Here is a 27,077-nt window from a genome sequence, read left to right on the forward strand (position 1 = left end):
TGCCGAGCCGCGCGTGCGCCGCGCGGCGCCGCGTAACCAGCCGCATCTCGAGGTACTGCTGGTTATTGTCCTGCACCCGATTTGTTGGTGAGTGACCAAACTTGGAAAAACCGTCAAGAGTTAAGACAACTAAAAATTTGGTTCTTGAATTTTTGAACTATCTACAACTATGTCTTACGTACACACATTCAAATGGTAAGTATTCAACTGTTTAGGCATGCAATCAAAATAGTAGATTATTTTGCCTTATAATCCTTTTTTTTGAAAGGCGGAGAACCAATTTTAGGGAGTAAACTTTTGATTTTTTGGCACATTTTTGGGCTGATAAGTTGCGTGGAAGAGTTGTTTGTGCTTTAAGAGGGCTTACTATTATAAGGATTGCTTTATTGATGGAAAGAAATAGCTCAATATGTGGAAATTCATGGTTTGAGATTGAGATGGGTTCGCTCTTTTCGCCACACTTTTGACACTGTCTTGTTCCTTCAAAGTTAGCAACCTCATTATGCTGTTGCAAGACCTTTTCAGTCTTCTAGAGATCAGGACTGGACTCAATTGAGTGCCGGTCCTCCTCTTCACATGAACCCGGCGCTTATCCCTAAACTGTCTCCCCACTTTTCGGTCTTTACTAACCACAGGCCAAAAGGACCCGAAGAGGTCATTCTTACTGGTACATTCGACAACTGGTCCAAGTCGTTGTTTTTGGTAAAACAAGCCAATGGCAGCTTTGAATTGACTGTGCCATTGCCATCGTCCAGTGGTAAACTCCTCTACAAATACGTTGTGGATGGTGAATGGAAGTTGTCGCCAGACGACAGAATTGAGAAGGATGAGAGTGGTATCGAGAACAACGTTTTGGAAGAATCTGATTTTACTACTGCCTCGAAGGGTTCCGCTATTCCTGAGGCTGGTGGACTTGCGTACACCCCCGCTGCTCAAGGTGAGGCTAAGGCTACTGTTATGCCCACTTCTGAGCCCAAGCAGCACAGTGTTGCTGGAGAACCTGGTATTCATGTTCCCACCGACCCTGAAGCTTTGGCTGCGTTTTCTACTGTTCGTGATGTTGATGCCAAGGCATTGAACGAACGTGAGCTTACGCCTGAAGAAAAGAAGAAGCAGAAGAAGAAGGTGAAGAGAAGCCAGTACAAGGCCAAGAAGAAGAATAAGGCTGCTGCTGCTGGTGCGGTGAACAACGGCGAGGGAACTACCGAGGACACTTCCGAGTTCAATTCCACCCCAGAGCCAGATGCTGCTACCAAGGCGGTTGAAGAAGAAACTGCCAAGGACAAGAAAGCTGAAGAAGTTCTCGGTGCTGCCGCAGTTGGCACTCTCACAGCTGGTGCCGCTACTACTTTGGTTTCGCAGGTTCCTGTAGACGACGAAGCCACCAAGAGGGCATACACTGAGGACCCAGAAGCTGCACCAGTGTCTGAGTCTGTTGGCACTCAAACTGCCGCTGAGTCTGCTCCAGTGACTTCTGAATCAAAAGCTTCAGCTTCTGAGCCAATTGCTCCCGTTACTGCCAAGTCGGATGTAACTGGCTCGGAAGCTCCAGTTACCTCTGAAACTTCAGCTACTCCTATCGACGAGCCAGTCACTACAAAAGAAGAGCACAAGCCTTCTCACACCGGCGCTGCCTTGGGTGCTGGTGCACTTGGCGCTGGAGCTGGTGCGGCAGGAGTTACTGCTGCTTCTGAATCGTCAGCACCCGAAGTGTCTAAAGCACCAGAGGTATCTAAAGATGTTTCAGCACCAATTTCTGGCCACAAGGATACCCCAGCGTCTGCTGCTGCTACCAAGGATACTTCTGTGACCGAGCCGGTTGCTGCTGCTGTCATCCCTGTGGAAGACAACTCCAAAGATCTTGCTGGCGGAAGCGCACTTTCACCAGTGAGCCCTCCTCAGGAAGTTCACACATTAGATCCAAAGGCCCAGGCCACTGACGCATCTCACCCAGCAGAGAAGGAGGTGGCAGCTTCACCCGTTGACAATTCCGATCTTCCAGCTGCTACCCCTGTCGCTGCCGCTGGTGCTCCTGAGCACATTGTCAAGGCTGAGCACATTGTCAAAGAAGTTACACCTGGTGAACCTAGCAAAGTCATTGAAGACGAAGAGATAGTGATTGCTCAAGGCAACGGCAGCAAGAAGGAGATCGAAGCTGCTTTGGCGGGACAAAATGGAGATGTGACTCTCGAAGAAATCCAGCCTACCAAGTCTGAGGCTGAAAGATTGAAGGAGGAAGCTCACATATCCGAGACCACTTCTTCCAAGAGCAAGACTAAGCCTGCCACCACCGATGCAGCTGCTAGTTCCGGGTCTCCAGCCAAGAAGACTCCTGCCAAGACAACTCCAGCCGCCAAGACAAGTAGTAAGCCAACCAAGGAAGAAAAGAAGAAGAAGGGGGGCTTTTTGGCCAAGTTGAAGAAGATCTTCAACTAGACGTGCGGGGCCGTTCATGCCGTAATTGATACCCTGGTAATGAGTGGCGTATGTACTATTTAGGTAACTTGTGTTATAACAGTATTATGAAGTAAAAGCGGATCCAACCGATAAAGAAGGTGGATTCATGTATTCACATGTTGCAAGCCACTGCTTGACTGAATCATATAATGTCATATCAATATATTTAGTATCATATTCATATCATATCAATATGATTTAGAACATATTACTCCGTTTAGTATTTTTTAGTATCATATTAGTCCGTGTAGTATAATTTAGTATCATTAGTACTTATTAGTCTCTATTCTCACATTTTCTCATTTACAATATTTTGAAATTTCGCTCTTTTCTATAATTCCAGATTTCGTTTTCTCCTACAACTTCAAATCACTTTCGTCTATTATACATTACATCTACCTGGCCTCAAACTGCACCATACGTCTTGTCCGGGACTTGTATATCACCCTATGACCGCATTCTTTACACCGTATAGCATCGCTCTTTCCCAAAGAAAACGAAGTAGCACATTGAGCACAGTTGTATTTGACCCCCAAGGACTTGTTGGTGACCTGACCGTGTGCAGCGTGTGAGATGGACGCAGGGGCGGTGAAACCCTCTCTTTGTGGCGAAGACATCTGAACAGTTAATGAACAAGAAATTCAGTGATGAGAAATTGGTAAAAATTCGGGCTGTCTGCAGGAACGAGTATACGGTCTTGAGATTTACCGATGCCAACGGCGTGAATTTACTCGATTTGTGGGGCCGGAATGGGAGATGAATAACATCAAGGATGCGATAAGCAGAGTGAGCCGGTCCATGCGCATGGTGGAATACATGCGGGAGGATAAAGTGGGCTCGAAGTGGACCAAAAATGGGTCTACTGGAGCTGTAGAAAGCAAAGAAAATCGAATAATACGACCGCCTCAAACCAATTTGTCGAAGAAAGAGCTCCAAAAGAGGAAAAAGCACCTTAATGGGTACCAGCGTAAGGTGTTTCAGGATTTTTTGAAACCGGTAAACATTCCCAACCTCAAGATATTCGAGCCTGAACCTCGTCCTTTTGATGCTGATTTGGCAAAATCAAATTGGAAGGCTAAAACAAGCCAAAATAATGTTATGAGATATAACTCGTTCTTGGAAAACCGGATGGCTTTTACAAAGATGTTGGATTTGCTTGTGGAGCTCACACCGGCTCATCTATTGGAATCAGCCAACGACCAGGATTTGAGTCGAAACACTAAAAGTGAAAACCACCCAAAATCGCCTCGGTACTGGTTTACAGAATTACCACCAATGCCAGAACCGTTGACACTGGAAAGTTTTAAGGACTACATTTACTTTTTGACACATACTAAAGTGCTCTACAAGAATTCACTGTCGTTGATGAGTGGCCTAATTCCAGATATACTATTGTACACACACAAACCGACCAACACAAAGTACAAGCTGGTGCGTTCGACAGATACATACAACTACTTGATCAAGTACTTTGGGTTTGACAAAAATCAGAGCTCGTTTGCGCGAGAATTACTTTTGGTGATGAAACATGATGGCCATCAAATCAACATCGACACCATTAACAACTTGCTAAAGCTCTGCCTGATCCACGCCAACATCAGAACCACAACTAATACCCACCACATTGTCATTAAGTACCTCAGGTTGAGCAAAGAACTAGGAATTGAAATCAACTTGAAAACATGGACTCGAGTCTACGATCTGATCAAAAACATATTTTTCAAGGAGATGTTTATTAGCAAGCTAGGCACCATTAATCTCCCCATACTACCGTCGCTTGGGCTTCGAATTTTAGAGGATTTCGGCGAAACCACCAAGAATACCGAAGATGTGATCACCTTCATCGAAAGCGATTTGCGCCTAAAAGACTGGCAATCTCATGCCAGATTCAGCAACAAGGTTCTATTCCACAGAGCAAAGCATGTTGCTGAAGACCAACTTGATGACTTTTTCAACAAATTTTGCACGAATCACACCCAAGGCTGGGACGACCATTCTCCTCGTTATGTCTTGCAAGGTTTGCAACAGAACGCTAATATCGAAGAAAAGTTTTTGGTCATGCTTGGAGTGTACTGTCGGCTTGTCACGAGTGCGTCTGAAGAAGCACCAGAAGTATTTCAAAAAATTCTTCTGGTTCTCTTGTCCAACAAAGAACAATATGACTACGAACAATTGAGCCACATTTTACGCGGAGTGATCCACGATGCCACTACCAAGCTAGTACTACCCAGTGAAGTGGGGGATGGAAGCGGCAAGCCAGAATCGTACAAAATTTTGCGCCGGATGGTTGGGCTGCAAATGAACCAGTTTGAAGGTATTTTACAAGAAAGTGCCAGCAACCCTATTCCAATCCACGAGCCATTGAGTGGACCAGAAATAGACATGTGGCATGAATTAAGGAAGAAAATATGTCAAATTAGGATTTCTAGAGGCGAAATCGAAAAATTACTACAATTGGTCAAGAAGCCGCAACTTGCAGATGGGAAAAAATATCAGCATGTTCAACGGGGCAAGATCAACGATGCCCGGGCCAGACAGCGAGTGTCACGGCTCGAGATGGGATTGGAAGAGTATGTGGAGCAAGAAATGAAAGTTCGGAACTTGTGACCGTTTTGACCAATCGGTCGGTTGGGTGCCTGGTTCTAGCGGGACCCTGCAGGAGAAGCCTCGGGCACCTTCCGAAACCGGTGCGGTAATTGAAATAAGCAGCAACTACCGATTAGCGGCGTGCGCGGCGTGCAGGAAGAGGGCAGCATGGCGCATAGAAACCCCGATATGGGATGGGCTTTGGGGCATCATCAAGATACAAATGGATACGAGAGATCGGAGCTTTTGAGATTTTTCTTCGGTGGTGATTTTCCAGTAAAAGTTTTGCAATTGTTGGTTGCGCAACAACTCGGATTTTTCGGTCCGCATTGCTCGGTTCAACTAGCCCATATTTCCAACAAGGCATCAAGATAGCCCAATTCGGCAAGTGGTGTTTAAACTATTGTAGTTGTGGAAGCACGAGGTTGTTATCTGAGACAACCGATTTAGTTGTATATAACCGCCCCATATCGAAAACATCATTTCTTTTCAACTTTGTAATTGGGGGCTGTTGGGTATTTTGCGGTGTGCATGGATCCCGGTTTTAACTTTGGTATTCATATTCTTGGCTTTTGAGTGCGTTTTTTTCCATTACATCAGTGCTCATTTTGTTGCTCGATTCTCAATTCGCTATTCAAGGCTAAAGAACATTTCACAAAACTACCCTATAAAGCCAAAAAGTGACCACTACAACGTTATCACAACGTTACCACATCGTCACCATACCATACAACTTCATACCACCAATAATTTTTCATTTTCTGGCATCGCACTGCTATTTATAAATCACCCCTGGCGACATCTCCTCCCCTAGTGGATAGCCGATTCCTTTCTGGCACGATGAACCCGACGATATTGATGCTCCAGGTGTTGTTTCTCGTCGTGGGGGTTGTGGGAGATGGACTTACCCTTGCAAAGTGCTCTTCATCGAACGTTGCTGGAGGCTCTGGAACCTACTATCAATTCAATTCCAATGGAAAATGCCACGATACTTGTGAAGGTTTTGGGTATACGGTGGCAATTGTCCAGGGATTCTACTGCTGGTGTGCCAACGAGGCGCCGGGCTCGACGGTTTCGTCGTCAAAATGTGACACATCATGTCCTGGATACCCTGCGGAGATGTGTGCGGGAAGCGGCTACTATGGATATATTTATATTGACGGAGAACCGAGCGAGACACAGCAAGAGACAGAGACACAGAAACAAACTCAGCAACTGACCCAAACGCAGAAAACTCAACAACTGACACAGCAACTGACACAAGATCACCAGACAGAAACCGAGTCGCCATGGCCCGACGATGCATTTGAATCGGCGCTGAAATCACCAAGCACAACCAGTACTTCCACCACTTCAACCTCGCCAACTTCCACTTCCACTTCAAGTACTACAAAACCTTCAACCCCCACCAGTTCCACTACTTCAACCCCCACCAGTTCCACTACTTCCTCCCCCACAAGTTCCTCCACGGAACGCCCACTCCGAGCAACAACAGTCTACTCCATCAAAACCGTCAAAGGCGAACAAACAACCACCGTTTATACCCAATGGGCCACCGAGAGTGCTAATGAAACCAGCGGTTCGGCAAGTGGTTCGTCCAGTGGTTCAGCAACTGGCTCGGCCAGCGGCTCGAGTGGCCCCGCCAGTCTCTCAAACCGCCCGGCTAGCTCAACCGGCGCCGATAGCAGCTCTTCGGCTCCCAGCCAGAACAAGAGTTTTTTCGATTCCAAAGGAAAAGTTGCTGGAACTTTCACCGCCGTGGGCGTGGTGGTGGTGGGGCTTCTTGCGGGGCTTCTCTACTGCTGCTGCTGCCTTTCTCGCCGAAACGACGACGAGTCGTTTGACGAAGAAAACCAGTGGTCCAGCGACGACAATTCGTCCGCCAACGAGAAAGGGGTAGCATTCGCTCCTGCCACAGCCACGTCCAAGCATCTGTCGATGACCTCGACTCTGCCGCTCAAACGAGATAATTCCACTCACTCGATTCGGCTGCTTCTCAACCTGCCTCAAACCGCACTCTTGGCACGCAAACTGACGAAAAAGAAACTGGCGCCGAGAAGCAGACTGGACCTGACTGCCAGCAATCCCGGCACCCAGCTTCTGGGCGGCCTCATGTTCCCCATCACCGAGTTTGACTCGAGGCTAGACTCGCGAGCCATGTTCATGGCCCAGAACGAGTCGAAACAGACGTTAGGCGACGAGAACGACTACTCACGCCGGATCCTCACGGTTACCAATCCAGAGTGACCACTATCGTTAATTACGTCGCTATATAGTTTTATTGAGGTACTTTGGACTGGTTTTTGTAGTGGGGCTGGTGCTCGTAAGCATTGGGTTTTGAATCCTCGGTGTCAGAGCCATCGCTCGACGAGTCACTTGAAGAACAAGATTCACACGACGACCCGTCGTCAAACTGGCGCTGCGGATGGAAAATACAGCAAATTTTGGTCTTTTTCTTGTTCATATGCTCATTATCTACAGTGTCTTCTGTCCATCTGACCAGAGGTTTTTTCTTCAGTTTGCGCTTAGATGGTCTGAGATGAAGTATGGGAGACGCGCTGGTTTCTGTGGTGGTCTGGGTGACGCTGGAAGTGCCTTGTGGACGCATTTGTGATGAACCTTGTTGCGCCATAAATTAAGATTGAACCACTTGATTTGCCGCAACAAATGTCAGCGCGCGCACGGACACTACTTTGAGTCCTCCACCACAGCCAACCCAATCACAAATCCCTCTCGGTGGCCAAGCTGGCTAAGGCGCGAGACTGTAACTTCTAAGTAATCTTGAGATCGGGTGTTCGACTCACCCCCGGGAGATTTGTTCTGCCTTTATGGCCAAGTTGGTAAGGCACCTCACTAGTAATGAGGAGATCGTCAGTTCGAATCTGGCTGAAGGCAATTTTTTTGGGATGCTGTGCTTCACCACAGCTGACACAAAGCTACCTATCTTTTTAGCGAACATACACTACACTACTCCATCTATCTAACTCCCTACTCACCATTAACCATGCCACCCTCTTCTTAACCTCATTACCTCATCACCACACATGTCTGACATAGCCCTCCTGCATGTCGGCTCTGGCATACAGCACCTTGGCACAATGTCTTGGCATCCGCAATAAAAGACTCCCGCTTTGCTCATCATTCGAAACGGCATTTTTTTAAACTTGGACGCTGCTATTACATTTTTTTAACCTGCTACCACTCCCAAATATTGATATCCACTCCTATAACTTCCAGGATACCGTAAAACTGTTTTATTAGTCCATTTCACTTTTCGCAGCAAACTGGCAATGAACTACAATCTCCACCCAGTTTCGTATCTCAACGGAGATCGCATGGCAGAAGAAGCCGACGTGGACGGCATGTCACCCTCCGCTTCTTCGCAAGGTAATGACTCTCCACAGTCGTCTTTCACGTCGCAATCGTCGGCAAACTCACCCATCCATCAAGGCAAAAATCACTCCACAAATATGACTTTTGAGCCACTTGATTTCTATCCCCACGACGCCAGTGGTGCTCAGCGTGGACACGGCGACACGTGGAAGCCATATCCGGCTGTAGAATTGCCAAACACCTCCCAAATTAACGGTTCTAGACCCGCTCCAAGCACTGCTCACGAACCGGCCACCGCCACCGAAAATGCCAACGAACACAACGAAAACGCCAAATCAAAGAAAACATACAGAAAAGTGCGCAGCGAGGACCTCCAAGGTCCATTCCAGTGCCGCTGGGAGGGCTGTAACGAAGTTTCCGAGACACCAGAATTGCTCTATGACCACCTCTGTGATGTCCATGTGGGCCGCAAGTCGTCCAATAATCTCAGTCTTACTTGCCACTGGGAAAACTGCGGAATTTCCACCGTCAAAAGAGACCACATAACTTCACATCTTCGTGTCCATGTTCCACTTAAACCTTACCATTGTGATGTGTGTCCCAAGAGTTTCAAGCGTCCTCAAGATCTCAAAAAGCACCTGAAAATCCACTCCGAAGACCACTCGCGTAACAAAAAGAGAGGCTCTCGTGACGACTCACCCATCCATTCTGCTGGCTCTTCGGTTCCTCCAATGTCCCAATACCCTGTTGCAAATTATAGCCACGGAAACATCCCACCATACGGTCCTATTCAAGGCTCCTACCCACAACCCACATCTGCATCTTACCTTGGGAACGACCCATCTCGCAAGAGAAGGGTGGACCAGAGTCAGATGGCAGGCTACATTTTGAACGACTTTTTCGGCAGTCAGCCCGACCAAAAGAAGATGCGCTATGGCGGTGAACCTCAGTATAATCTCGAGATGTTTGGTCGCCTCAATCTGCTTGAAGATCAGCTCGAGTTGAACCCAAGGACACCAGCAATTTGGGGCTCCAGCACCTGGTCCTTCATTCAACAATGCTGCAAATCTTCAGGAAGCCGAACGGTTTTTCGGCTCCTTGTCCAACTCGATCGACTTACAGTATCAATCCATGCACGATGCACACCATCACCATCCCTCACACCAAACCTCGGCGGTTCCACAACAATTGTACCCAAGCTTACCACAACCTAAAATGGACCCATACGCTAACCAATACGGATCGTACAACTATGGATTTCCACAGGTCAACAGACAGGTGGGTCAAAGCTACGGCGATGGTATGGTTTCCATGGAGTTTGGCGGAGTCAGCGCCCACCAAAAGTCAGGAAAGAAAAACGACGGTACCGAAGAGGCTGTGGCATCGTTGGGCAAGCTTTCGCTCTCCGACTCAAAGTCTGAAACCAAATCCTCTGACTCGAAGAAACCAGCCGAGTTTGATATCGAGGACGTTCTCAAACATAAGGCGCTCGTTGACATGGTTGTAAGTTACTTGAGAGACTTGCGTGATGCTGAAGAAAAGAGCAATTCGGAAAACCAGCCAAAGGCATCCGAAAACAAGCTCTATCCCACCATCACTGCATTCTAATTTATGTGTTCATGTTCCATTTCTTTTGTTCTCATGTGTATTCTAAATATATTTACAAGGTTAATCAAACGCTCGCTTGATCACTCCAGATCCCAAGACCTGGCTATCTTTGTACAAGACCAAGTTTTGGCCGGGTGCCATGGCTCTGGCTTTCTCTTCTAGCTCTATTTCAAGGCTGTCAGCTTTTGGCACAATCGCCTTGACTTTTAGGGGAAATTGAAGCGACCGATACTGAATGTGGTAAGGCATATCGGCAGCTTTTGCAACATTTTTTTCGTCGATCCAAGTCCAGTTTTCCGCCAAGACTTTGCTATTGAAAAGAGAAGGGTGGTTTCCGCCTTTAACAATCACCAACTCATTCGTAGCCTGTCTTTTTTCGCTCACAAACCAAACCCCTTTGTAATCGGGATTTCCCTGCGGCATCGATATTCCCAGTTTTTGGCCAATGGTAGCATGCCAAAGTCCCTGGTGCTGGCCCCAGATCTTGCCATCCTCGGTCACGATATTCCCTGGATTGGGCTCTATATATTCATCGAGAAACTTGCGGAAACTGTTCTCTTCTTGCGACACAAAACAGAGACCTTGGGAGTCTGGTTTGGAAGCAACAAGAAGATTCAAGTCTTTGGCGATCTGGCGAACTTCTGGCTTGGTCATATGGCCTATAGGCATGAGAACATTCGACAAAATCGAATATGGAACCATCGAGAGGTAATAAGACTGGTCCTTGTTGGGATATAGTCCACGCAATAGACTGAATCTTTGAGTATTTTCGTTTTTCATAATCCTGGCATAGTGACCCGTGACGAGCCACCATTTTCTGTCTTTCCCCAACATGGCTCCAAGATGCTCGACCATCTTGCCAAACTTGACATATTTGTTGCAGCCAACATCCGGATTGGGTGTCAAGCCTTCTTGATAAGCGGAGATCATTGGCTGGAAAACGTCGCTCCAATATTCTCTCTCGAAGTTGACACGCTCACAAGGGATTTGAATCTGCTCACAAATTCGTTGAACATCTTTCCAATCGGCTTCGGTGCATTTTGCAGTCTGGGACCAATTCGCCATATAAATTCCTCTAACATTTTTGTATTTTTTTGCATAGATTGCGGCCGCAACAGACGAATCTACCCCTGAACTCATCGCCACCACGATTTCATCGTCTGAATCGGGTTCTTGTTGTTTGAAATGGGATGGAAGAATATTGTAGTCTTCATAAGTAAGCAAACTTTTCCATCTTTTGAGCCCCAAAGGCACCAAATATTGCTTGTAAGGAGATAGGAATGATGGTTGTCGTATCATATAGTTATAAATTTGCAGGTATTTGTGTAGTGACCATTGTAGGTGGAAAAGAAAGTGATGAGATTTTGAAGATGTAATCGCATTTTCTCACCGCGCTCAAAGTTACTCCCATGCAACTCACAATACGTAAATGGTCCCTTGGCCCAGTTGGTTAAGGCGTGGTGCTAATAACGCCAAGATCGGCGGTTCGATCCCGCCAGGGACCATTCTTTCTTTTTTCGCATTCTTTTTGGCGGTTGTGGTGCTGGCCTGTGACGCTCATACCGTCGCGGGGAGTTTTTCCTCAAATAAGGGCGTGTGGCGTAGTTGGTAGCGCGTTCGCTTAGCATGCGAAAGGTCTCCGGTTCGACTCCGGACTCGTCCATTTATTTTTTTTCAGTATTTAGGCTGATTTTTTCGTTCAATCGTCATTGCGGTGCTGATCTGCTTCATTTGGCGCTCCACGTCGGTCCAGAACTCGTTTTGTTCAATCGCTAGCGCGGTATACCGTTCCAACACACACATATTTTTCACGACGAGCCAATGGAAGTCGCTTGTGAGCTGCTTGATTTGCTTTTCTCGCCTCAATAGCTTGTTGCGGTCACTGCCAAGGTTGCGTGTCTTGTCCAGCAACGACGAAATATTGTTAATTAGCCGTGAAATGTCCATATTACTGAGCTCAATGAGATTATTATAGGCGGTTTTTACTTGGGGATATTTTAGTAGAAGAACCTTTTTCTTCTCTTCAGCAGTCAATTGGCCACTTTGGGTGTCTACAGGTGCCCTGGGTTCGTTCAGAAGGTTCAATTGTTCTGTCAAAGTTGTCAATTTCTTGATTTCTGGTCGCGTTTCATACAATTTATGAAGGTCTCTTTGTAAATATTTGACCTGATTTTTGAGATCAGCACTATCTTCGTCATCACTAGAGGCCCCAACTCGGAGCTCGAGGTCGTCTAGTCGACGCAAAAGCGCATTCGCTGTAGTGGGGTCCATCAAAGGTAAGGAGCAGTTGATTTTGTTCTGTCGCATTTTGACAGCTTCCATGCAGTAGCGGTTGCATATTGCAGCCATTATTTATTCATATATACTCGTGGAAACGATGGCAATTTGCGTCTTGGGCTTATCCGCCTTGTCAGTTTTTGCATTCTCAATGGCTTGAACAACTTCCTTGCCTTCTACAACTCGTCCGAAAACAGTATGCTTATTATCAAGATGCGGAGCCGAAACAGTGGTGATGAAAAATTGGGATCTGTTCGTGTTTGGGCCAGCATTGGCCATGCTAACCATGTATGGTTGTGAGTGGCTGAGGTCCGGGTGGAATTCATCGTTAAAATCGCCTCTAAATGAAGAATCTCCTCCGGTTCCGTCACCTTTAGGATCGCCGGTTTGGATCATAAATCCTTTAATTACTCGGTGGAAAATGATCTGGTTGTAGTATCTGGTCTTACACAACAGAAGAAAGTTTTCTACCGTCCTGGGAGCCTTGTCTTGAAAAAGAACCAACTTTATATCGCCTTTGGTGGTATGGAGAGTAACCAGAGGATTCGGTTTTTTTGGTGATTTTTGTTCGGTCAGCTTTGAACCTGTTTGTCCAAAGACATAGAGCCTAGATGTGTTTATCGCAGATGCCACAACCACCGGGTTCTTTTCTAGTTTTTGGTTAAGCAAGGTATTATTTGAAGTCAACATTTCCGCACTCAATCCACTCATGTCTGATGCCCAACACCATACAAATTTGTCGAACACTATATTTTGTAGCCGTTGGTCCTGCTCTCCCAAAGTCTTCAAAACGGCACCGTTTTCAATGTCTAGAAATTCAATTCCTCTGGAACCGGTGTATGCTAAAATTGGAGTATTTGTACCAAAGACAATTGTCGGACTGTACGAGTCAAATTTCAACATGGGAGAAACCCAGTTTTTTTCTTGTATAACCTTGCAAGACTTCATGGAAAAGATTCTGAGCTTACTATCAGGAAGACTTATAGTTGCAAAGTAATTCTCGCTAGGAGAGACGGCAAGGTGAGAAACCACAGATTTTACTTTTTTCAAAGCAAATAAATCTGTTTGGGATTTATACTGAAACCCAACCAGACTGGGTATATTGCCGTTCTCGTTCCAAACTTCAATAATTCCGTTCTCATCCAGAGATATAAAGCACTGAAATTTGGTATTGAAGACCAAGTAATTTATGCGACTTTTATGCATCGATTTGACTTCTACTTGAACGTCATCTTCGGGATCAACAGATACAACTCTCGAAACCTCATTGGATAGCGTGGTCACCATAAGCTTTCGTTTTGTAGTGTCTCCATACCAGCAAATATTTTTGGGCACGAATCCTAAATTCACAGATTGGATCATGTCCATAGTCACGAGATCATATATCTTTGCAACCATGTCGCCCTCTGCAATCGAAACTGCACGAGTTCCATCAGAAGACAAATTGAGCCCATGAACAGCCTTTCCAGGGTGGGCAACATACGATTTTATCAAGTCTAGCTGGTTCTTGTTCTTGTGCCAAAATCTCACGGTGCCATTTTTGAATGCTCCAACTACTAAAGAGTTGCCTCTGTAGTTTTCCAAGACCCTTAAAGGCGAATCTTGATCCTCTGAATGTGTGATTCGATCCAGCAGAGGTATTATGTTCTCGAAGGTGTCGAAACGACGCTTTTTTTGCAGCCTTTTCAAGTCTGAATTTACAGGGTCGTTCTTTTTTTCGTCGTTCTCGTGAAATTTCTCTCCTTCGTGCTTTTCCAAAGATGGTCCAATGTATTCATCGTCGCTATCTGAATCTTCCAAATCTCTCTTCATGCTGCAGCATGCAATGCGTGTATCAATATGCACAGAACTCCAGTGACCAGCAGATGGGTTGGTTTGATGCACATCACTGCAGGTGCATCAGTGCGAATGCAGGTGAGACGCATTGGGATGAGTTGCAACCTTAAAAAATGCACATTTATTCAGGCCCACTGGACCCTCCTACACCATTATGTACCCATTCCCGCATACTCATGGGTCGCGATTGCGATCTACTGGTTCGCCGCTGATCTACAGCTGGCTTTTTTTCGTCTATAATTACCGGAGTGGTGGTGATCAGCGCCGGAAAATCGTCGGCGTCGCTCTCCTCGCTCTGCGGCAGCCCCATAACTTGAGCTAGTTCATCTTCAAGCGCCTTGAAATCGTCATCGACATCGTCATCGACATTGCCATTTTTTTGGTTGATTTCCAGAGAATTTTCGTCTTCGAAATCGATCACAGGAAATCCGTCCTCGGGGTCGGAATTGAGACTATCAAAGTCAGCCTCATCTATAATAACATCTTGCAGGTCTTCTGACTTTGGAGGATTTTGGACCAGTTTGTGGACCGTTTTTTGCACCAGTTTTTGTGGTGGTTTTTTGCTTGCTCGTTTGCTAGCTGTTGTCGGCCTATTTTGAGGTACATGGTTCTCTGGTGGCAGATCCTTCTTCGCAGACATCCACAGCTGCAACTTGTTTTCGGTTTTACCAGCATTTCGGGTTTTGCTGACTTTAAGTGTTCGTCCAAGTCGATTTAACTGTACTGGTTTCCCCTCGGAATATGATAAAAAATATGTTTGAGCACCCACATTATGTGCCTCAGGATGGGTCTTGAGAACAGTGCCCTCAAAAAGGATGGACTTTTGTATATCTGTCAGAGGAACTTCCAAAATGCATTCCCTGCCAAGCTCGTATGCCTTGACGGGCTGATTTCGATCCACCGTTGGGGGTACAAACTGGTATCTTAGACCCACAGAGGAGACGTCTGCCACATCCTGTGTCAAGATGGACAAATCCAAATCGTATTCTCCGTCAGGAATTGACATTGATTTATAAAGAAAAATGGCCCCAGAATGTTGAGAGGTCGCCCCGCAGGATGCACCGTTTTGCCTGCACTATAGTCGGAATTTGGACTCGAAAGCCTGCATGCGCCTGCATACACATGCATTTTCAAAGTACAATAGCACACATTTTATGCAGTAGAATCGTTACGGTTTCGATCACAACACCTCTTCGAATATGGGTGATTCGGTATCGGTGTTGCATCCGAAAGTACTCTTGGTTTCTGCCGGCTTCACCACCTCCCTTTTTGTTGGCTTTAATTTGTACAGAAGGTACTGCAGACGCATCAGAACCTACCTCGACTTGACTCCATCGATCTTGGACAATCAACGTCAACTTTATGGAAAGGTTACGAGAGTGGGCGACGGTGACAATTTTCGGTTCTATCACACACCAGGAGGCATTTTTCTAGGTTGGGGCTGGTTGCGCAAAGTTCCTGAAACTCGAAGCGCACTCAAAGATGAGACTTTAATGATCCGCCTATGCGGAGTCGATGCACCAGAAAGGTCCCATTGGGGTAAACCTGCGCAGCCATTTTCCGAGGAGGCGCTTCAATGGCTTCGAAACTATGTCATGGGACGCTATGTGACCATCACTCCGTATTCAATTGACCAGTATAAACGAGTAGTGGCTCGGGCCCAGGTATGGAAGTGGACTGGGCGCAAAGATGTTAGTGCAGAAATGATCCGAACAGGCATAGGGGTAGTATACGAGAGCAAGGTGGGTGCGGAGTTTGGCGATAACGAGTCGTGGTACCGAAGTCTTCAAAATCGAGCCAAACTTTTGAGGAGAGGAGTTTGGTCTCTTGGTAAGAAAATGACTACGCCGGGACAATTTAAAAAAACTTACTACAGAGGAGAGTAATTACTCCACCAAAGCTCCAATGCGCTTGGAGAGCTCCTCGGCACCTTCGTGGGTGCTGGCTTCTGCATAAACTCTCACAGCATCTTCGGTTCCAGAGGCTCGAACGAACGAGCGACCCGAAGCATATTCTGCTACTATCTCGTCAATTTTTTGTTGCATGCCCTGAGGTTCCACCAAACGACGCTCAGCATCAGTGGTCTTGAATACAGACCGGTCCGGAACCACCACCTTTGTTAAGCGGTTGGGAAGGTCTTCGTAGCATTTATCCCAGTCTTGAGGTGTGAGTGAGAGCGAACTTAAAATAGCCAAAATGCATAATAAGTCGGAGATGGCATCTCCTACGGCTTGGTTGACGAGCTTTGTAAACTGCTGCAACGAATCGATGGCACGGGCTTCTTTTTCGTTGGCTGGAGAATATGCAAATATTTGTTCTTCGGCCCTCGAGTCAAAGACTACAGTTCCATGTCCATTGGCTTCAAAGTAGATTCCCACGTCATAGTTCTGGGCTTCGTGATGAAGGTGCTTGACTCCAGTAGATGTGCAGCTCAAGGGGAGCTTAAGAACTTGCTCGACATACTTTGTAGATGAGCCGTTCGCATAGGCGGTTTGCACAACTCCCACATTTAACTTGAGTTTGGCGCTGTCAATGTCTTTGAAAAGCGTCTGGAAGTACAACGCAATCAAGGTGGCCATCTTGTCTCCGTCTAAAAGGCGAAATGTCCCGGTTTCGGTTTGATAATAGCAGATCAACCGGTCGGCATCTCCATCAAAAGATGCATAAAGTTTATTTGGCTGAGGATTTTCCACATTTTTGGGAAGTCCTTGGGTGGTCTTGACAAAGTCAGCACCGCAGTCGTAGTTCAATTGGTCTGGAGAATTATAGTCGCCATTTACCAACTGGAACTGAACATTTTTCAAGTATTTTTCAAAGAGTTCCGTCACTTTGGGTGCTCCCACTCCATTAGCAGCATCTATAGTTATGCTCAAGTCATTCTTGACAATTTCCTGAAAGGCAGAAGCCATTTTCTTGTAGTATCCTTCTTCTGAAGCTTCTCCGTAGCTTGGGTCGTTTTTGGTCCGAGTCAAGTAGTGCAATTGTGGAGTGGTGAGTAAACCAAAATCTTCGTACTCGGTATTGTCAATTCCTTGAAAACCGTCAATTGTAGCAGCAGATAAACGAGGACTCGACTCTCTCGAATCACGGGCAATTAAAATTTTGGAAGGAGTTTTCAAATCAATCGAAAGTTTGTCGCATAATTCTTGTACAACCTTTTGCAATTGTCCAGGTTCAGTATTGGCCAATTCGGTTGCATAGACTTCCCAAGAAGATTCGAGCATGCTTCCCAAAGGATCAACAACCTTCACACCATTATCAGCAGGTGGGTTATGAGAGGCAGTAACCATTACTCCCACGGTCTTTCCTCCAAGAAACTTGGATCTCAACGATGCCAAAATTCCAACGGTGAAGTTGACATAGTCCAACTTGTCAGCCTTCATGCGGAAACCCGCAGTTCCATAGGTGAATTTTCCTGCTGGTCTTGGGTGCTTCGAAATGTAGGATGCAAGGTTTTCAAGAGGCATTGTGTCAAACGTGCAGATCAAACGTGTACATTTTTGTGCGCACGCATAGAAAATATCAACACCGCATTACAGTACGCATCGCATAAATTCGGTGCATAACCCCACATTATGAGCAAGTTTGACAATTCACGTTTCCATCGTGAAGGACGGGAAAAGCCTCAGCCGAAAACTAAACCTCGTCCCAAGGATTCAGAGTTCATCCTGGAGTTGGTTCAGACCGGAAAGGCAAATTGGAAAAAGGCTCCTACGGCAGTGAGGAATAGATACTACGGTATATATATGATCCTCTTTTCCATTCCTATCCTACTTCTTCCCTCGTATGAGATATGGCGTCGGTTGGAAGGCAAGTCGACGAAACAGGTGCAAAAAGGTGAGATTCTCGAGGGACAACAGGTGCGGCCATTTGATGAAAGAGAAAAATGGGAGAAAGAGAAAAACAGTTTCATGTATAAGATCTTTGGTCGAGATTTCTTTCTTGATGGTTTCACCAGTAAGACCATGAAAAAGGACGACCAGAACGGAAACGACAAGAAATACGAGAAAAACGACAAATAGTGTACATATAATACATAGTTATTTCCACCGGGGTTTTGGAGTTTGAACCGGCTGGTGCCAAATAACCTCATCTGCCCTAGAATCTGTGGATTTCAAGTTTCTAGGCGAAGAGTAGCTTGGCGACAGATAGGAAAGGTTTGGAGTACTTTTGAGGGTAAGTCTTGCTTTTGGTAAAATTTTTGTAGACTCGAGTTCCGACCGCAATGGAGTTGGCGATGGGAATGCAATTGTGGAACGAGATGATTGTCTAAAGTGTCCTAATTGTGGTCTGGAGATCATGGTATCTCTTTCTGGAGAGTGAAGAAAAACCTGGTGATTTGGACTAATGCTTGGAATCTTGGTGGGTCCTGATTTCTTGGCGATTTCTTTAACGTTCAAAAGATGATAATTAGGACGTATTATTGGAATACGAGACGGCGTCAGCGACCTTTCTTCCAAGAGAGGACGTCCGTATTGCATGACAAAGGGGCTTCCAAGGTCCATTAAGCCAGTGAAAGATGGTTTTGAATTCAATTGTGGAGTAGAATCTTTTAGGACAGATTGGGGTGTTTTCGAATTGACCAACGTTTCTTCGTCGTCGGGATCGGTGTATTCAGGACTGTCGACAGAAAGTTGGCGAAATTCTTCAAGTATGTTCTTAGAACCTCTGGCTGGAATATGATCGTCGTCTTTCAAAAAGTCCCGAATTCTATCGTTCTTTTGGATGCTGAACGGAACGTTGGACGACTTGACATCGATTCCAAGATCCAAGCCTAAACCAGCGGTTTTGGTGTGAGTTTCAGCTGAAACTTTTCTAGTGTGAAACTTTCTCAATCCAGAGTATTCTTGGACATCTTGCAGCGGATTATTCTGGGGTAAACTTATAGTCGAGTTGAACTCATTCCACTCTCGAGCAGCTTCCAGAAACTTGAGTCGCTGAGAGCTTCCTAAAAGAGCATTCTTTGCAGCTCTGTGAAGTAAAGCCATGAAATTTGAACATAATTTGTACTTCAGACCAAACTCGTTGCTAGCAGGAACCTGACTTTTATGAAGAGAACAAAGCTCTCTGGTTTCATACAGAACAACTTCCAACACTCGAGCAAAAATTGCATGCCATTGCTTTTCTACTAGACGGTGTTTCTCGCAATTGATGGATTCTTGAAGCAAATTATACTGTCTTTGAAGCCGCTGCAAACTGCGACGGATATCTTCCACTTCCTCCTCAGCTTTAATGACATAACCCAGGCATATTCGTTCAAATTCCTCCATTTTGTATGGTAAAAAATCGATAGATGCATGCAATGGTTCTGCCTTGCTTTCAAGGCTGCGAAAATCGTGGTAAATGCTGGCGTGGTCTAAATGCAAAAGGAGCTCAGAGGGCCTGGTCAAATCCATGAGCTTTAGTTTCTCGGCTAGTTCTGATATTGAAAGTTTTACCATAAAATTGTCGCTGATTTTGGTATGAGAGAGTCGCTGGACTATACGAGCACACTGGTCAATTTCGTCGACGATTCCACCAATAATCTCTACCAGCATTTCTCGATATGCCACCGCCAAATCGGTGTATTTTTTGTACTTTAAAAGTTGCTGCTTAGCATCTAGTAACTTATCATTAGTAGCTTCAATCTTGGATATGAAGCCGCTGGTTTGGGTGCTGTTCGAATTTTCGATCAAGCTGAGATTCGTCGCCATAATTGAGTCGAAACGGACGAGATCTCCAAGCATCTCATTGACTCGATCTCGACCATCAAAATACCACAGTAAATTTTTGGATCTGTCATGTAGTTGTACTTCTTTAAGCATTAATATGGCCTTATCGAGATGCTCTGCAATGTCACTTATGATGCCACTGGCCCTCACAAGGTCGTGGGTCAGCGTTGTTGATACACCTGTCGATTCGTGGTCATCAAAGAAAAACCGTGGTATTCCCACTAGGAATTGTGCAAAAGTTGCAACCATTTTATGCCCTTGCAGCGAGGTGCAGCCAATTTCGAGGGCACTTTATATGCAACTAGCTGCAGTGTGTGTGTTGTCTGGCCCGCAGTATGTATGGAATGCGTCAGGCGTGCGTCTTATCTTTATTTTGGTTTCGGTTTTGTGTCACAATGCAAAACATTTTGGTGCGATGAGATGCACAGAACAAAGTTGCATAAACGTTTGCACCATGGCCAAATCAGCTCGGAAAAAGTTCTCTTCGGCTCCAGATCCCACCGGCACAAAGGTCTCGGCTGAGAAACACTTGAACTCGGTTTTCAAGTTCAACACCAACTTGGGCCAGCATATATTGAAAAATCCATTGGTAGCTCAAGGCATCGTTGATAAAGCTCAAATTAAACCTTCAGATATAGTATTGGAAGTTGGTCCTGGTACGGGAAATTTGACAGTGAGGATCTTGGAGCAGGCCCGGAAAGTTATAGCGTCGGAAATGGATCCTAGAATGGCAGCAGAATTGACAAAGAGAGTTCATGGTACCCCACAGCAGAAAAAATTGGAAATTTTGTTGGGAGATTTTATCAAGACAGACCTTCCATACTTCGACGTATGCATTTCTAATACCCCATACCAAATCTCGTCGCCCTTGGTGTTCAAATTACTCAACCAACCTCGACCACCTAGAGTATCCATTCTTATGTTCCAAAGAGAATTTGCATTAAGATTACTTGCAAGACCCGGCGACTCTCTTTATTGCCGGTTGTCAGCCAATGTACAGATGTGGGCGAATGTAACCCATATAATGAAGGTTGGAAAAAATAACTTTAGACCTCCTCCGCAAGTGGAATCTTCAGTGGTGCGAATCGAGATTAAAAATCCCAGACCAAATATCGATTTTGACGAGTGGGATGGCTTGTTGCGGATCTGTTTCGTCAGAAAGAACAAGACCATTGCAGCCGGTTTCAAATCGCAAAATGTTTTGGAAATTTTGGAAAAAAATTATAAAACTTATCTCGCTACTCACGAGGATGCCATGATGATCGACCATAAAGACACCACCAATACTGTAAAGGAGCTCATTGATAGAGTGCTTCAGGAGACAGGATTTGCTGAAAAAAGATCTGCCAAAATGGACCAAACCGATTTTCTTAAATTACTCTATGCCTTTCACCAAGTGGGCATTCATTTTGCATAACCACTAATCTACATGATCTACACGATCCACATGATCCATGAATCTACATAAATCTACATGAATCTACGTTCTTATGAACTTAATCACAATGTCTTTCACCATTATTTTCTATCTTCTCTTTCCCTTGCTCTCCTTGACCACAACCTCTCCAACTCCGCCCATGCTCTCCAAGTTGTCTTCTGCTACGCTCACCTGTTCTCTGCGCTCCCAGAACCTATCTTCACACATGTCGAAGGCTGCCTTTTTCAAGTACTTTCCTCGGGCATCTCTGTTGCTGGAAATCGACCACTCGAGAAATTGGGCTCCAGTGCGGACGTAGAAGTCACGAAGACTCTCGAACGGCTTGGGATGAGGAAGCCATGGCCGAGCATCGGGAAATTCCTCCTCTACTTCTTCGGCTTCTTCCTCTTCCTCTTCCTCGTAGTCTTCGTTATCGTCGTTTTCGGCTTTTTCGCTTTCTGACTCGGACTCATACTCGTCCTCTTCATCATCTTCGTCGTCTTCCGAGTCCTCATCTTTCTGCTCCAACTCCTTCAAGTCTTCCCACAACACCTTCACGCCATCTAGTTTACCCAAGTCGATCGAGTAGAACGAGTCAAGGTTGAATTCTTTGTCGTTGCGCTCAAAAATTCCTCCAAAGATGTATAGGGTGTCGTCAGCAACACATACCGTTGCGTTGAATCGAGGATGAGGAAGCTGGTTCATGGTGGGTATAGCAGCCGTTGCGGCGGCTTCCTCCTCCTCTTCTTGAAGCTTTAATCGGTCAATATCGCTGACTTCTTTTGCAGTTTCCTCATCTTCATCGTCGTCGTTCAACTTGGCTTTGGCCAATATAGAATTCAAGATCTCTTCCAAGTCCTCGTCTCTTGTCTTCTCCTTCACCTGAACTTGCTTCTTTCTCTGTGGCTTCAACGACAAGTTGTACCACCTGTTGTTCTCTATATGGTACGAATACAAGTTGTTGTAGAACTCCGAGTCGATATCTTCTTCGTTTTCTTCGAAATCATAGACTCCGCCAAACATTATACCTCTGTTCTTGTGGTAGACCAACGAACAGCCAACCCGAGGAGATGGTACAAATCCTTGTTTTCGGCGTCGTTCAAATCGAATTGCTTTAGGATCCAGCTTCATTTTAAGAACCCAACTGTCGCTCAACACTTTACCCTTTTGAAGCGTTTTCTTGAATGGAACTTTACAATACCCTCCGTACAAAACTGCTCCTTCAGCACAGGGCAACAACGAGTGGCCAGAACGAGCATCGGGGATAGGGTGGTTTGGAGGGAATTCCACTTGGGACCATTTATAATTGGTGATATCAAACAACCACAAATCGTTCAAGTAGGTGGTTCTAGCACCCAAATCTCTAAATCCTCCATGCATTATAATGTAGTTTTTCCAGCATGCGAGCCGATGACCAGAACGAGCCGACGGACCGTTTCTCTGTTCGATTTTAGTCCATTCCTTGTCTTCTCCGTCAAGAATCCAGGTATCACCATAGTGGTAAAAAGTCGATTGTTTCGGCGAAGAAAACTCACCTCCAAACAAAAGAACCACTCCAGAAGGATGTGCACACATAGCATGCGACGATCTGGGCAAAGGAGCGTTTTTGGAAGAAACTTTCCTCCAGATTCGATTGTCAATTGAGTAGGTGAACAAGTCGTTGTAGAATTTGGAATTGGACCCTTCCACGGTTTCGCCACCAAACAACAAAAGTTCTCGCTTGGAGGGGTTGGTGACCAACGTGGGGTTCATTCTCTTGGACGGTCTGTTGCAAACCTCGATTGTTACAGCCTGAAAAGCTTCTTGTTCCTTAGCATACTGTTCAAGAATAGCATCTATATCCTGATCATCTTCGTCCTCGCCGAGCTTTTTTGCCTGTTTCTTGTTCTTGACCTCAGCCTTGGACAAGTTTTTCTTTTGTTTTTCGGCGGTTCTGGCCTTCTTGGCCTCCTTCGATTTCTTGTCTTTCTTCGCCATGAAGATGAATTTTTCGCGCGAATTTGCAGCCGAAAACAGAGGCAAGAAAATAAAGAGAGAAGAAGATAAATAGAAAATAAAGAGAGAAGAAAATGAATAGAACAGAAATTGTGAGTTGACAAAATCAGAAAACATCGACATTCTACCTAACAGAACATAAACAGCCAAACGAAGAAACAAGAAAACAATCCTCAAAACTAGACAATAAGCGCAAGTGCAACACTGACACCAATCATCTTCCACGAAGCAGTGTAGCCATTGGCCTCACCAAAATGGACCAGATGGGTCGTAGAGTTACTGCGAGTGCTCGACGAGCTCACCGCCTTGTTCACGGGAGTGCTCAACGTGGGAGCAGTGGTAACACCAGCTGGAGTCGATGGAACAGACTTGGTCGAAACCACAGCCGAGGTTACTGGAGGAATCGAAGTCAAAGTTTGTGGCACGGAAGAAATCTTGGTGGAGGACTCGCAGTCGTCAGAGACGGACGAGGAAGGCACCGAGGAAACTGAAGAACGAATCGAAGAAATCACCGAAGAAAACGAAGAAACCGACGAAGTCACTGAAGAAATCACAGAAGAAGTCTTGCTCGCTGGGACAGAAGAAGTCGCTGAAGAAGCCGAAGTCTTGGTCGAAGACTCACAGTCGTCAGTGGTCGAGGTGTGGTGGTGCTCGTGGTCTCTCTTGACAATGGTGGTCTCGTCACAAGGCTCAGTCTTGGAAACTACAGTGCTAGTAGTTTCACAGTCGTCAGTCTTGGTAGTGGAGATTTCAGTGGTACAGGGCTCAGTCTTGGTAGAGGTGGTCACCTCATCGTCACAGGGCTCAGTCTTCTGACTCTTCTTCTTACCACCCTTCTTCTTCATGATCTTGTTCTTGTACTGAAGAATATTTCTCTTGTCCTTGTCGTCACAGTCGTCATCTTCCTTCGACGACTTTCCACCATGCTTCTTGTTCATCTTGGATTTCACCTTTTCCTTGATCACTTGCTTCTTCGAAGGTTCATCGTCCTTGTCGTCACAGTCCTCGTCGTCCTGCTTACCACCTTTCTTGGCTTCAATCTTGGACTTCACTTTTTCCTTGATCACTTGCTTCTTCGAAGGTTCCTCGTCCTTGCCGTCACAATCGTCGTCCTTCTCGTCACCGCCATGTTTGGCCCCCCACTTGGACTTGAACTTTTCCTTGAACACTTGCTTCTTTGAAGGCTCTTCATCCTTGTCGTCGCAGTCTTCGTCCTTGCCAGAATCATCACCTTTGTTCATGAAAGGAAGCCCTCTCTTTTCATTGTCGTCACAGTCATCGTCATCCTTCTTACCACCCTTCGACTTTCCACCGTGCTTCTTGTTCATCTTGGACTTCACCTTTGTCATCACCTTTTCCTTTTTCGAAGGTTCCTCGTCCTTGCCGTCACAATCGTCGTCGTCCTGCTTACCACCTTTCTTGGCTTCTATCTTGGACTTCAACTTTTCCTTGATCACTTGCTTCTTTGAAGGTTCCTCATCCTTGTCGTCACAGTCATCATCGTCCTTAGAGTCACCTTTGTTCATGAAAGGAAGACCTCTCTTCTCATTGTCGTCACAGTCATCGTCATCCTTCTTACCACCCTTCGACTTTCCACCGTGCTTCTTGTTCATCTTGGACTTCACCTTTGCCATCACCTTTTCCTTTTTCGAAGGCTCTTTGTCCTTACCATCACAATCGTCGTCATCCTTGGAGTCATGTTTCTTCATGAAAGGAAATCCTCTTTTATCCAAAGGCGCGCCAGTAACACTAGCCAAAGGCTCACCAGTAGCACTCAAGGTAACAGTCTGGTCAATGGTCTTGGTAGAGGTAGTAACCGTGGTAAGAGTGACATTGTTATGGTCACAGTCAGGAACAAAGTAGGCTTGGGCTTGAAGAGCTAAGGCGATGTAAAGTGCAGTTGAACGGAACAACATTGAACTCTGGCAATCGCTGGCTTGTCACTGCTCTTAAATACATTCATGGTGATAAACACCCGGTGAAAAATTTCATTCCAATTGCTTGATCTATGCAAGTTGCAACCTAAAACTATTAGAAGGTTGTTGCTCGATTTCGCAACCAAAAACGTTCGCGTGCGTCGACTTGCAGCAGGTTGCGAAAAAAATCTATATTTAGGAAATCACAACGGCTACCGAGAAACTTTAGTTGCAAAAGTACAGCAGACTTCAGAGTGCTTTTGCATAGCAATACTTGCAGTACCGTGGTGGTTAGCCCGTATTCCGACTTTGGCGACCAATGCACTTTTTTGGGTATCGACCAGGTTGCATGGAGCCGCATCAGACCGAGATGGTTTTCCAGACGTTCAACCCGTCTCCTCCAGTGGAAACCAAGCATCCTGGAATCTGCTTGTGCCATCTAACATCCTTGACATCTCGTTGCCAGTGCACAAAGAGCAATTGTGGAGGAATATCATGGAGTTCTTTGAAGTCGTTTCGCTGGTTTTTGATCTCTTCATCGTCGGCTTCCACTGCCAAGTCCCATAACGTCACTGTGTTGTCCTCGGAAGAAACTGCAAGAATAGACTCGTCGAGCGGGTTGAAGGAAATCGACGTAATAGGCGATTTATGGAAATCGTAGTTAGCCACGGGTGATGGTTGCTCCTTACCGTTGAAGAGTTTACGCAAGTCCCAGATACTCCACGACCCATCATCGTGGCCCGAGGCAAGAAGATAGTTGATTTTTTCACACCAAGAAATGACATTTACGTCTGTGGTGGAAGCCGCAACGCTGATTGCGGGTTTGTGTTTCTTGGATCGAGTGTCCCAAATACGAACATAGCCGTCTGTTCCTCCCGTGGCGAACACCGTAGACTCGCCGGTAGACCACTGGATATCTTCTATAGATGCCTGAGAAGCGGTAAATGGGGTCTTGTCGGTGGTCCAACTACTGGTGGTTCTGGACGTCAAGTGCACTCTTCCAGAGCAGTCTCCCGTGAGAAGAGCACCTGTATTTATCAAGGGAGACCAGTCGAGCCCGTAGCCCTCGACATTTCCATGGGCTCGAATTGTGTGAATTGGACGTTTTGCCTGCTTGGGAATCATATACCCAGGAGTATCGAACGCCTTCATTTGGGGTGCCAAGTCGTATATCAACACTTCACCACTCTCAGACATGGTCGCCGTCAAGTACTCGCCTGTTTCAAGAGAATGGGGAGAAACTCGGATTCTATTGGTGGTATGCTTGAGAGGAATTTGCTCGCTGTCCATGATGGGGTCTACGTCATAGTCGTCGTCGTCATCGTCGTCATCTTCGTCGTCTTCATCTTCGTCTTTGACTAGAGTCTTGGCAAGCGAAGACAATTTCATGCTGATAAGTTCGTTGTCTTTGGATCTGGATGCCTGGGTAGCAGTTGCAACATAGAGACTGGCGGGAAAAGACCGTCTTTCCGAACCGAGATTGTCGGGCAAAATATCCACCGTCAAACACGGCCATGGAAGATTGATATTGTGGAGCATATTGTAGACTGAAGGATCAGCTTCAAGCACTTCATCGGGTCCCAAAGGTTTGGACTTGTGGGGTAAATATATTTCCGGTTCCTGAGCTTTCTGTGTATCTTTTTGCATCTCCACGTCACCACTCTTATCTTCCTCGTCCATTTCTTCGCCAACTCCATCGGAATCTACCTCGATGATCTCTTCGTCGCTCTCAAAATCGTCTCCGTAAGGGTCCTCGAACTCGCCCATTTCCGCATCTTCGGCACCATTGGAAGCCTCACGTATGGAGGTTGGCACCGAGTCTTCGTTGATCTTGGCGGCACGGCGCCCGGAGTCCTCGAGATCGTTGGTGGCTGACCGTTTCGACATGACGCTAGAAATTTTATTTGCAATTTTTCGGCCTCATCGAATTTCGCGCGCACT

At 45.9% G+C, this 27,077-nt stretch overlaps 19 protein-coding genes and 4 non-coding genes across 23 annotated transcripts; 12 read left to right on the plus strand and 11 right to left on the minus strand. All coding sequences in view use genetic code 12, as the record gives it.

Moving 5' to 3' along the window:
* Positions 1-576: 576 nt before the first annotated feature.
* MDG1 (Mdg1p) lies at positions 577-2,436 on the plus strand (the record flags this gene model as incomplete). The annotated part of the gene is made up of 1 exon (XM_001482983.1): positions 577-2,436. The coding sequence occupies one exon, from the start codon at positions 577-579 to the stop codon at positions 2,434-2,436; it is 1,860 nt and encodes a 619-aa protein (XP_001483033.2).
* Positions 2,437-2,852: 416 nt separating this feature from the next.
* RPC10 (DNA-directed RNA polymerase core subunit) lies at positions 2,853-3,074 on the minus strand (the record flags this gene model as incomplete). The annotated part of the gene is made up of 1 exon (XM_001482984.1): positions 2,853-3,074. The coding sequence occupies one exon, from the start codon at positions 3,072-3,074 to the stop codon at positions 2,853-2,855; it is 222 nt and encodes a 73-aa protein (XP_001483034.1).
* Positions 3,075-3,213: 139 nt separating this feature from the next.
* On the plus strand, positions 3,214-5,064 carry PGUG_04990 (uncharacterized protein; the record flags this gene model as incomplete). The annotated part of the gene is made up of 1 exon (XM_001482985.1): positions 3,214-5,064. One exon carries the CDS (start codon positions 3,214-3,216, stop codon positions 5,062-5,064), a length of 1,851 nt encoding a protein of 616 aa, XP_001483035.2.
* An 819-nt stretch (positions 5,065-5,883) lies between these two features.
* Positions 5,884-7,290, plus strand: WSC4 (Wsc4p; the record flags this gene model as incomplete). The annotated part of the gene is made up of 1 exon (XM_001482986.1): positions 5,884-7,290. The coding sequence occupies one exon, from the start codon at positions 5,884-5,886 to the stop codon at positions 7,288-7,290; it is 1,407 nt and encodes a 468-aa protein (XP_001483036.2).
* A 31-nt stretch (positions 7,291-7,321) lies between these two features.
* On the minus strand, positions 7,322-7,675 carry PGUG_04992 (type 1 protein phosphatase-activating protein YPI1; the record flags this gene model as incomplete). The annotated part of the gene is made up of 1 exon (XM_001482987.1): positions 7,322-7,675. The coding sequence occupies one exon, from the start codon at positions 7,673-7,675 to the stop codon at positions 7,322-7,324; it is 354 nt and encodes a 117-aa protein (XP_001483037.2).
* A 98-nt stretch (positions 7,676-7,773) lies between these two features.
* On the plus strand, positions 7,774-7,857 carry PGUG_06054. The gene has a single exon. It is a non-coding gene; the product is annotated as a tRNA-Tyr (tRNA).
* Positions 7,858-7,865: 8 nt separating this feature from the next.
* On the plus strand, positions 7,866-7,938 carry PGUG_06055. Its single transcript has one exon. It is a non-coding gene; the product is annotated as a tRNA-Thr (tRNA).
* A 395-nt stretch (positions 7,939-8,333) lies between these two features.
* RIM101 (alkaline-responsive transcriptional regulator) lies at positions 8,334-9,590 on the plus strand (the record flags this gene model as incomplete). Its single annotated transcript, XM_001482988.1, has 1 exon — positions 8,334-9,590. The coding sequence occupies one exon, from the start codon at positions 8,334-8,336 to the stop codon at positions 9,588-9,590; it is 1,257 nt and encodes a 418-aa protein (XP_001483038.2).
* Positions 9,508-9,984, plus strand: PGUG_04994 (uncharacterized protein; the record flags this gene model as incomplete). The annotated part of the gene is made up of 1 exon (XM_001482989.1): positions 9,508-9,984. One exon carries the CDS (start codon positions 9,508-9,510, stop codon positions 9,982-9,984), a length of 477 nt encoding a protein of 158 aa, XP_001483039.1.
* A 60-nt stretch (positions 9,985-10,044) lies between these two features.
* Positions 10,045-11,283, minus strand: PGUG_04995 (tRNA-5-taurinomethyluridine 2-sulfurtransferase; the record flags this gene model as incomplete). Its single annotated transcript, XM_001482990.1, has 1 exon — positions 10,045-11,283. The coding sequence occupies one exon, from the start codon at positions 11,281-11,283 to the stop codon at positions 10,045-10,047; it is 1,239 nt and encodes a 412-aa protein (XP_001483040.2).
* A 132-nt stretch (positions 11,284-11,415) lies between these two features.
* On the plus strand, positions 11,416-11,489 carry PGUG_06056. Its single transcript has one exon. It is a non-coding gene; the product is annotated as a tRNA-Ile (tRNA).
* An 85-nt stretch (positions 11,490-11,574) lies between these two features.
* On the plus strand, positions 11,575-11,647 carry PGUG_06057. Its single transcript has one exon. It is a non-coding gene; the product is annotated as a tRNA-Ala (tRNA).
* An 11-nt stretch (positions 11,648-11,658) lies between these two features.
* On the minus strand, positions 11,659-12,333 carry PGUG_04996 (uncharacterized protein; the record flags this gene model as incomplete). The annotated part of the gene is made up of 1 exon (XM_001482991.1): positions 11,659-12,333. The coding sequence occupies one exon, from the start codon at positions 12,331-12,333 to the stop codon at positions 11,659-11,661; it is 675 nt and encodes a 224-aa protein (XP_001483041.2).
* A 3-nt stretch (positions 12,334-12,336) lies between these two features.
* Positions 12,337-14,073, minus strand: PGUG_04997 (uncharacterized protein; the record flags this gene model as incomplete). Its single annotated transcript, XM_001482992.1, has 1 exon — positions 12,337-14,073. The coding sequence occupies one exon, from the start codon at positions 14,071-14,073 to the stop codon at positions 12,337-12,339; it is 1,737 nt and encodes a 578-aa protein (XP_001483042.2).
* Positions 14,074-14,218: 145 nt separating this feature from the next.
* Positions 14,219-15,103, minus strand: PGUG_04998 (uncharacterized protein; the record flags this gene model as incomplete). Its single annotated transcript, XM_001482993.1, has 1 exon — positions 14,219-15,103. One exon carries the CDS (start codon positions 15,101-15,103, stop codon positions 14,219-14,221), a length of 885 nt encoding a protein of 294 aa, XP_001483043.2.
* A 193-nt stretch (positions 15,104-15,296) lies between these two features.
* PGUG_04999 (uncharacterized protein) lies at positions 15,297-15,983 on the plus strand (the record flags this gene model as incomplete). Its single annotated transcript, XM_001482994.1, has 1 exon — positions 15,297-15,983. One exon carries the CDS (start codon positions 15,297-15,299, stop codon positions 15,981-15,983), a length of 687 nt encoding a protein of 228 aa, XP_001483044.1.
* On the minus strand, positions 15,984-17,564 carry AGM1 (phosphoacetylglucosamine mutase; the record flags this gene model as incomplete). The annotated part of the gene is made up of 1 exon (XM_001482995.1): positions 15,984-17,564. The coding sequence occupies one exon, from the start codon at positions 17,562-17,564 to the stop codon at positions 15,984-15,986; it is 1,581 nt and encodes a 526-aa protein (XP_001483045.1).
* A 108-nt stretch (positions 17,565-17,672) lies between these two features.
* On the plus strand, positions 17,673-18,119 carry PGUG_05001 (uncharacterized protein; the record flags this gene model as incomplete). Its single annotated transcript, XM_001482996.1, has 1 exon — positions 17,673-18,119. One exon carries the CDS (start codon positions 17,673-17,675, stop codon positions 18,117-18,119), a length of 447 nt encoding a protein of 148 aa, XP_001483046.2.
* An 18-nt stretch (positions 18,120-18,137) lies between these two features.
* Positions 18,138-20,057, minus strand: KAR9 (Kar9p; the record flags this gene model as incomplete). The annotated part of the gene is made up of 1 exon (XM_001482998.1): positions 18,138-20,057. One exon carries the CDS (start codon positions 20,055-20,057, stop codon positions 18,138-18,140), a length of 1,920 nt encoding a protein of 639 aa, XP_001483048.2.
* Positions 19,732-21,225, plus strand: DIM1 (putative dimethyladenosine transferase; the record flags this gene model as incomplete). The annotated part of the gene is made up of 1 exon (XM_001482997.1): positions 19,732-21,225. The coding sequence occupies one exon, from the start codon at positions 19,732-19,734 to the stop codon at positions 21,223-21,225; it is 1,494 nt and encodes a 497-aa protein (XP_001483047.2).
* A 108-nt stretch (positions 21,226-21,333) lies between these two features.
* On the minus strand, positions 21,334-23,343 carry PGUG_05004 (uncharacterized protein; the record flags this gene model as incomplete). The annotated part of the gene is made up of 1 exon (XM_001482999.1): positions 21,334-23,343. The coding sequence occupies one exon, from the start codon at positions 23,341-23,343 to the stop codon at positions 21,334-21,336; it is 2,010 nt and encodes a 669-aa protein (XP_001483049.2).
* Positions 23,344-23,399: 56 nt separating this feature from the next.
* Positions 23,400-25,136, minus strand: PGUG_05005 (uncharacterized protein; the record flags this gene model as incomplete). The annotated part of the gene is made up of 1 exon (XM_001483000.1): positions 23,400-25,136. One exon carries the CDS (start codon positions 25,134-25,136, stop codon positions 23,400-23,402), a length of 1,737 nt encoding a protein of 578 aa, XP_001483050.2.
* A 360-nt stretch (positions 25,137-25,496) lies between these two features.
* On the minus strand, positions 25,497-27,023 carry PGUG_05006 (ribosome biosynthesis protein; the record flags this gene model as incomplete). Its single annotated transcript, XM_001483001.1, has 1 exon — positions 25,497-27,023. The coding sequence occupies one exon, from the start codon at positions 27,021-27,023 to the stop codon at positions 25,497-25,499; it is 1,527 nt and encodes a 508-aa protein (XP_001483051.1).
* Positions 27,024-27,077: the final 54 nt, after the last annotated feature.

The sequence above is a fragment of the Meyerozyma guilliermondii genome, genomic scaffold, assembly GCF_000149425.1.
Source record: "Meyerozyma guilliermondii ATCC 6260 scaffold_6 genomic scaffold, whole genome shotgun sequence".
NCBI lineage: Eukaryota > Fungi > Ascomycota > Pichiomycetes > Serinales > Debaryomycetaceae > Meyerozyma > Meyerozyma guilliermondii.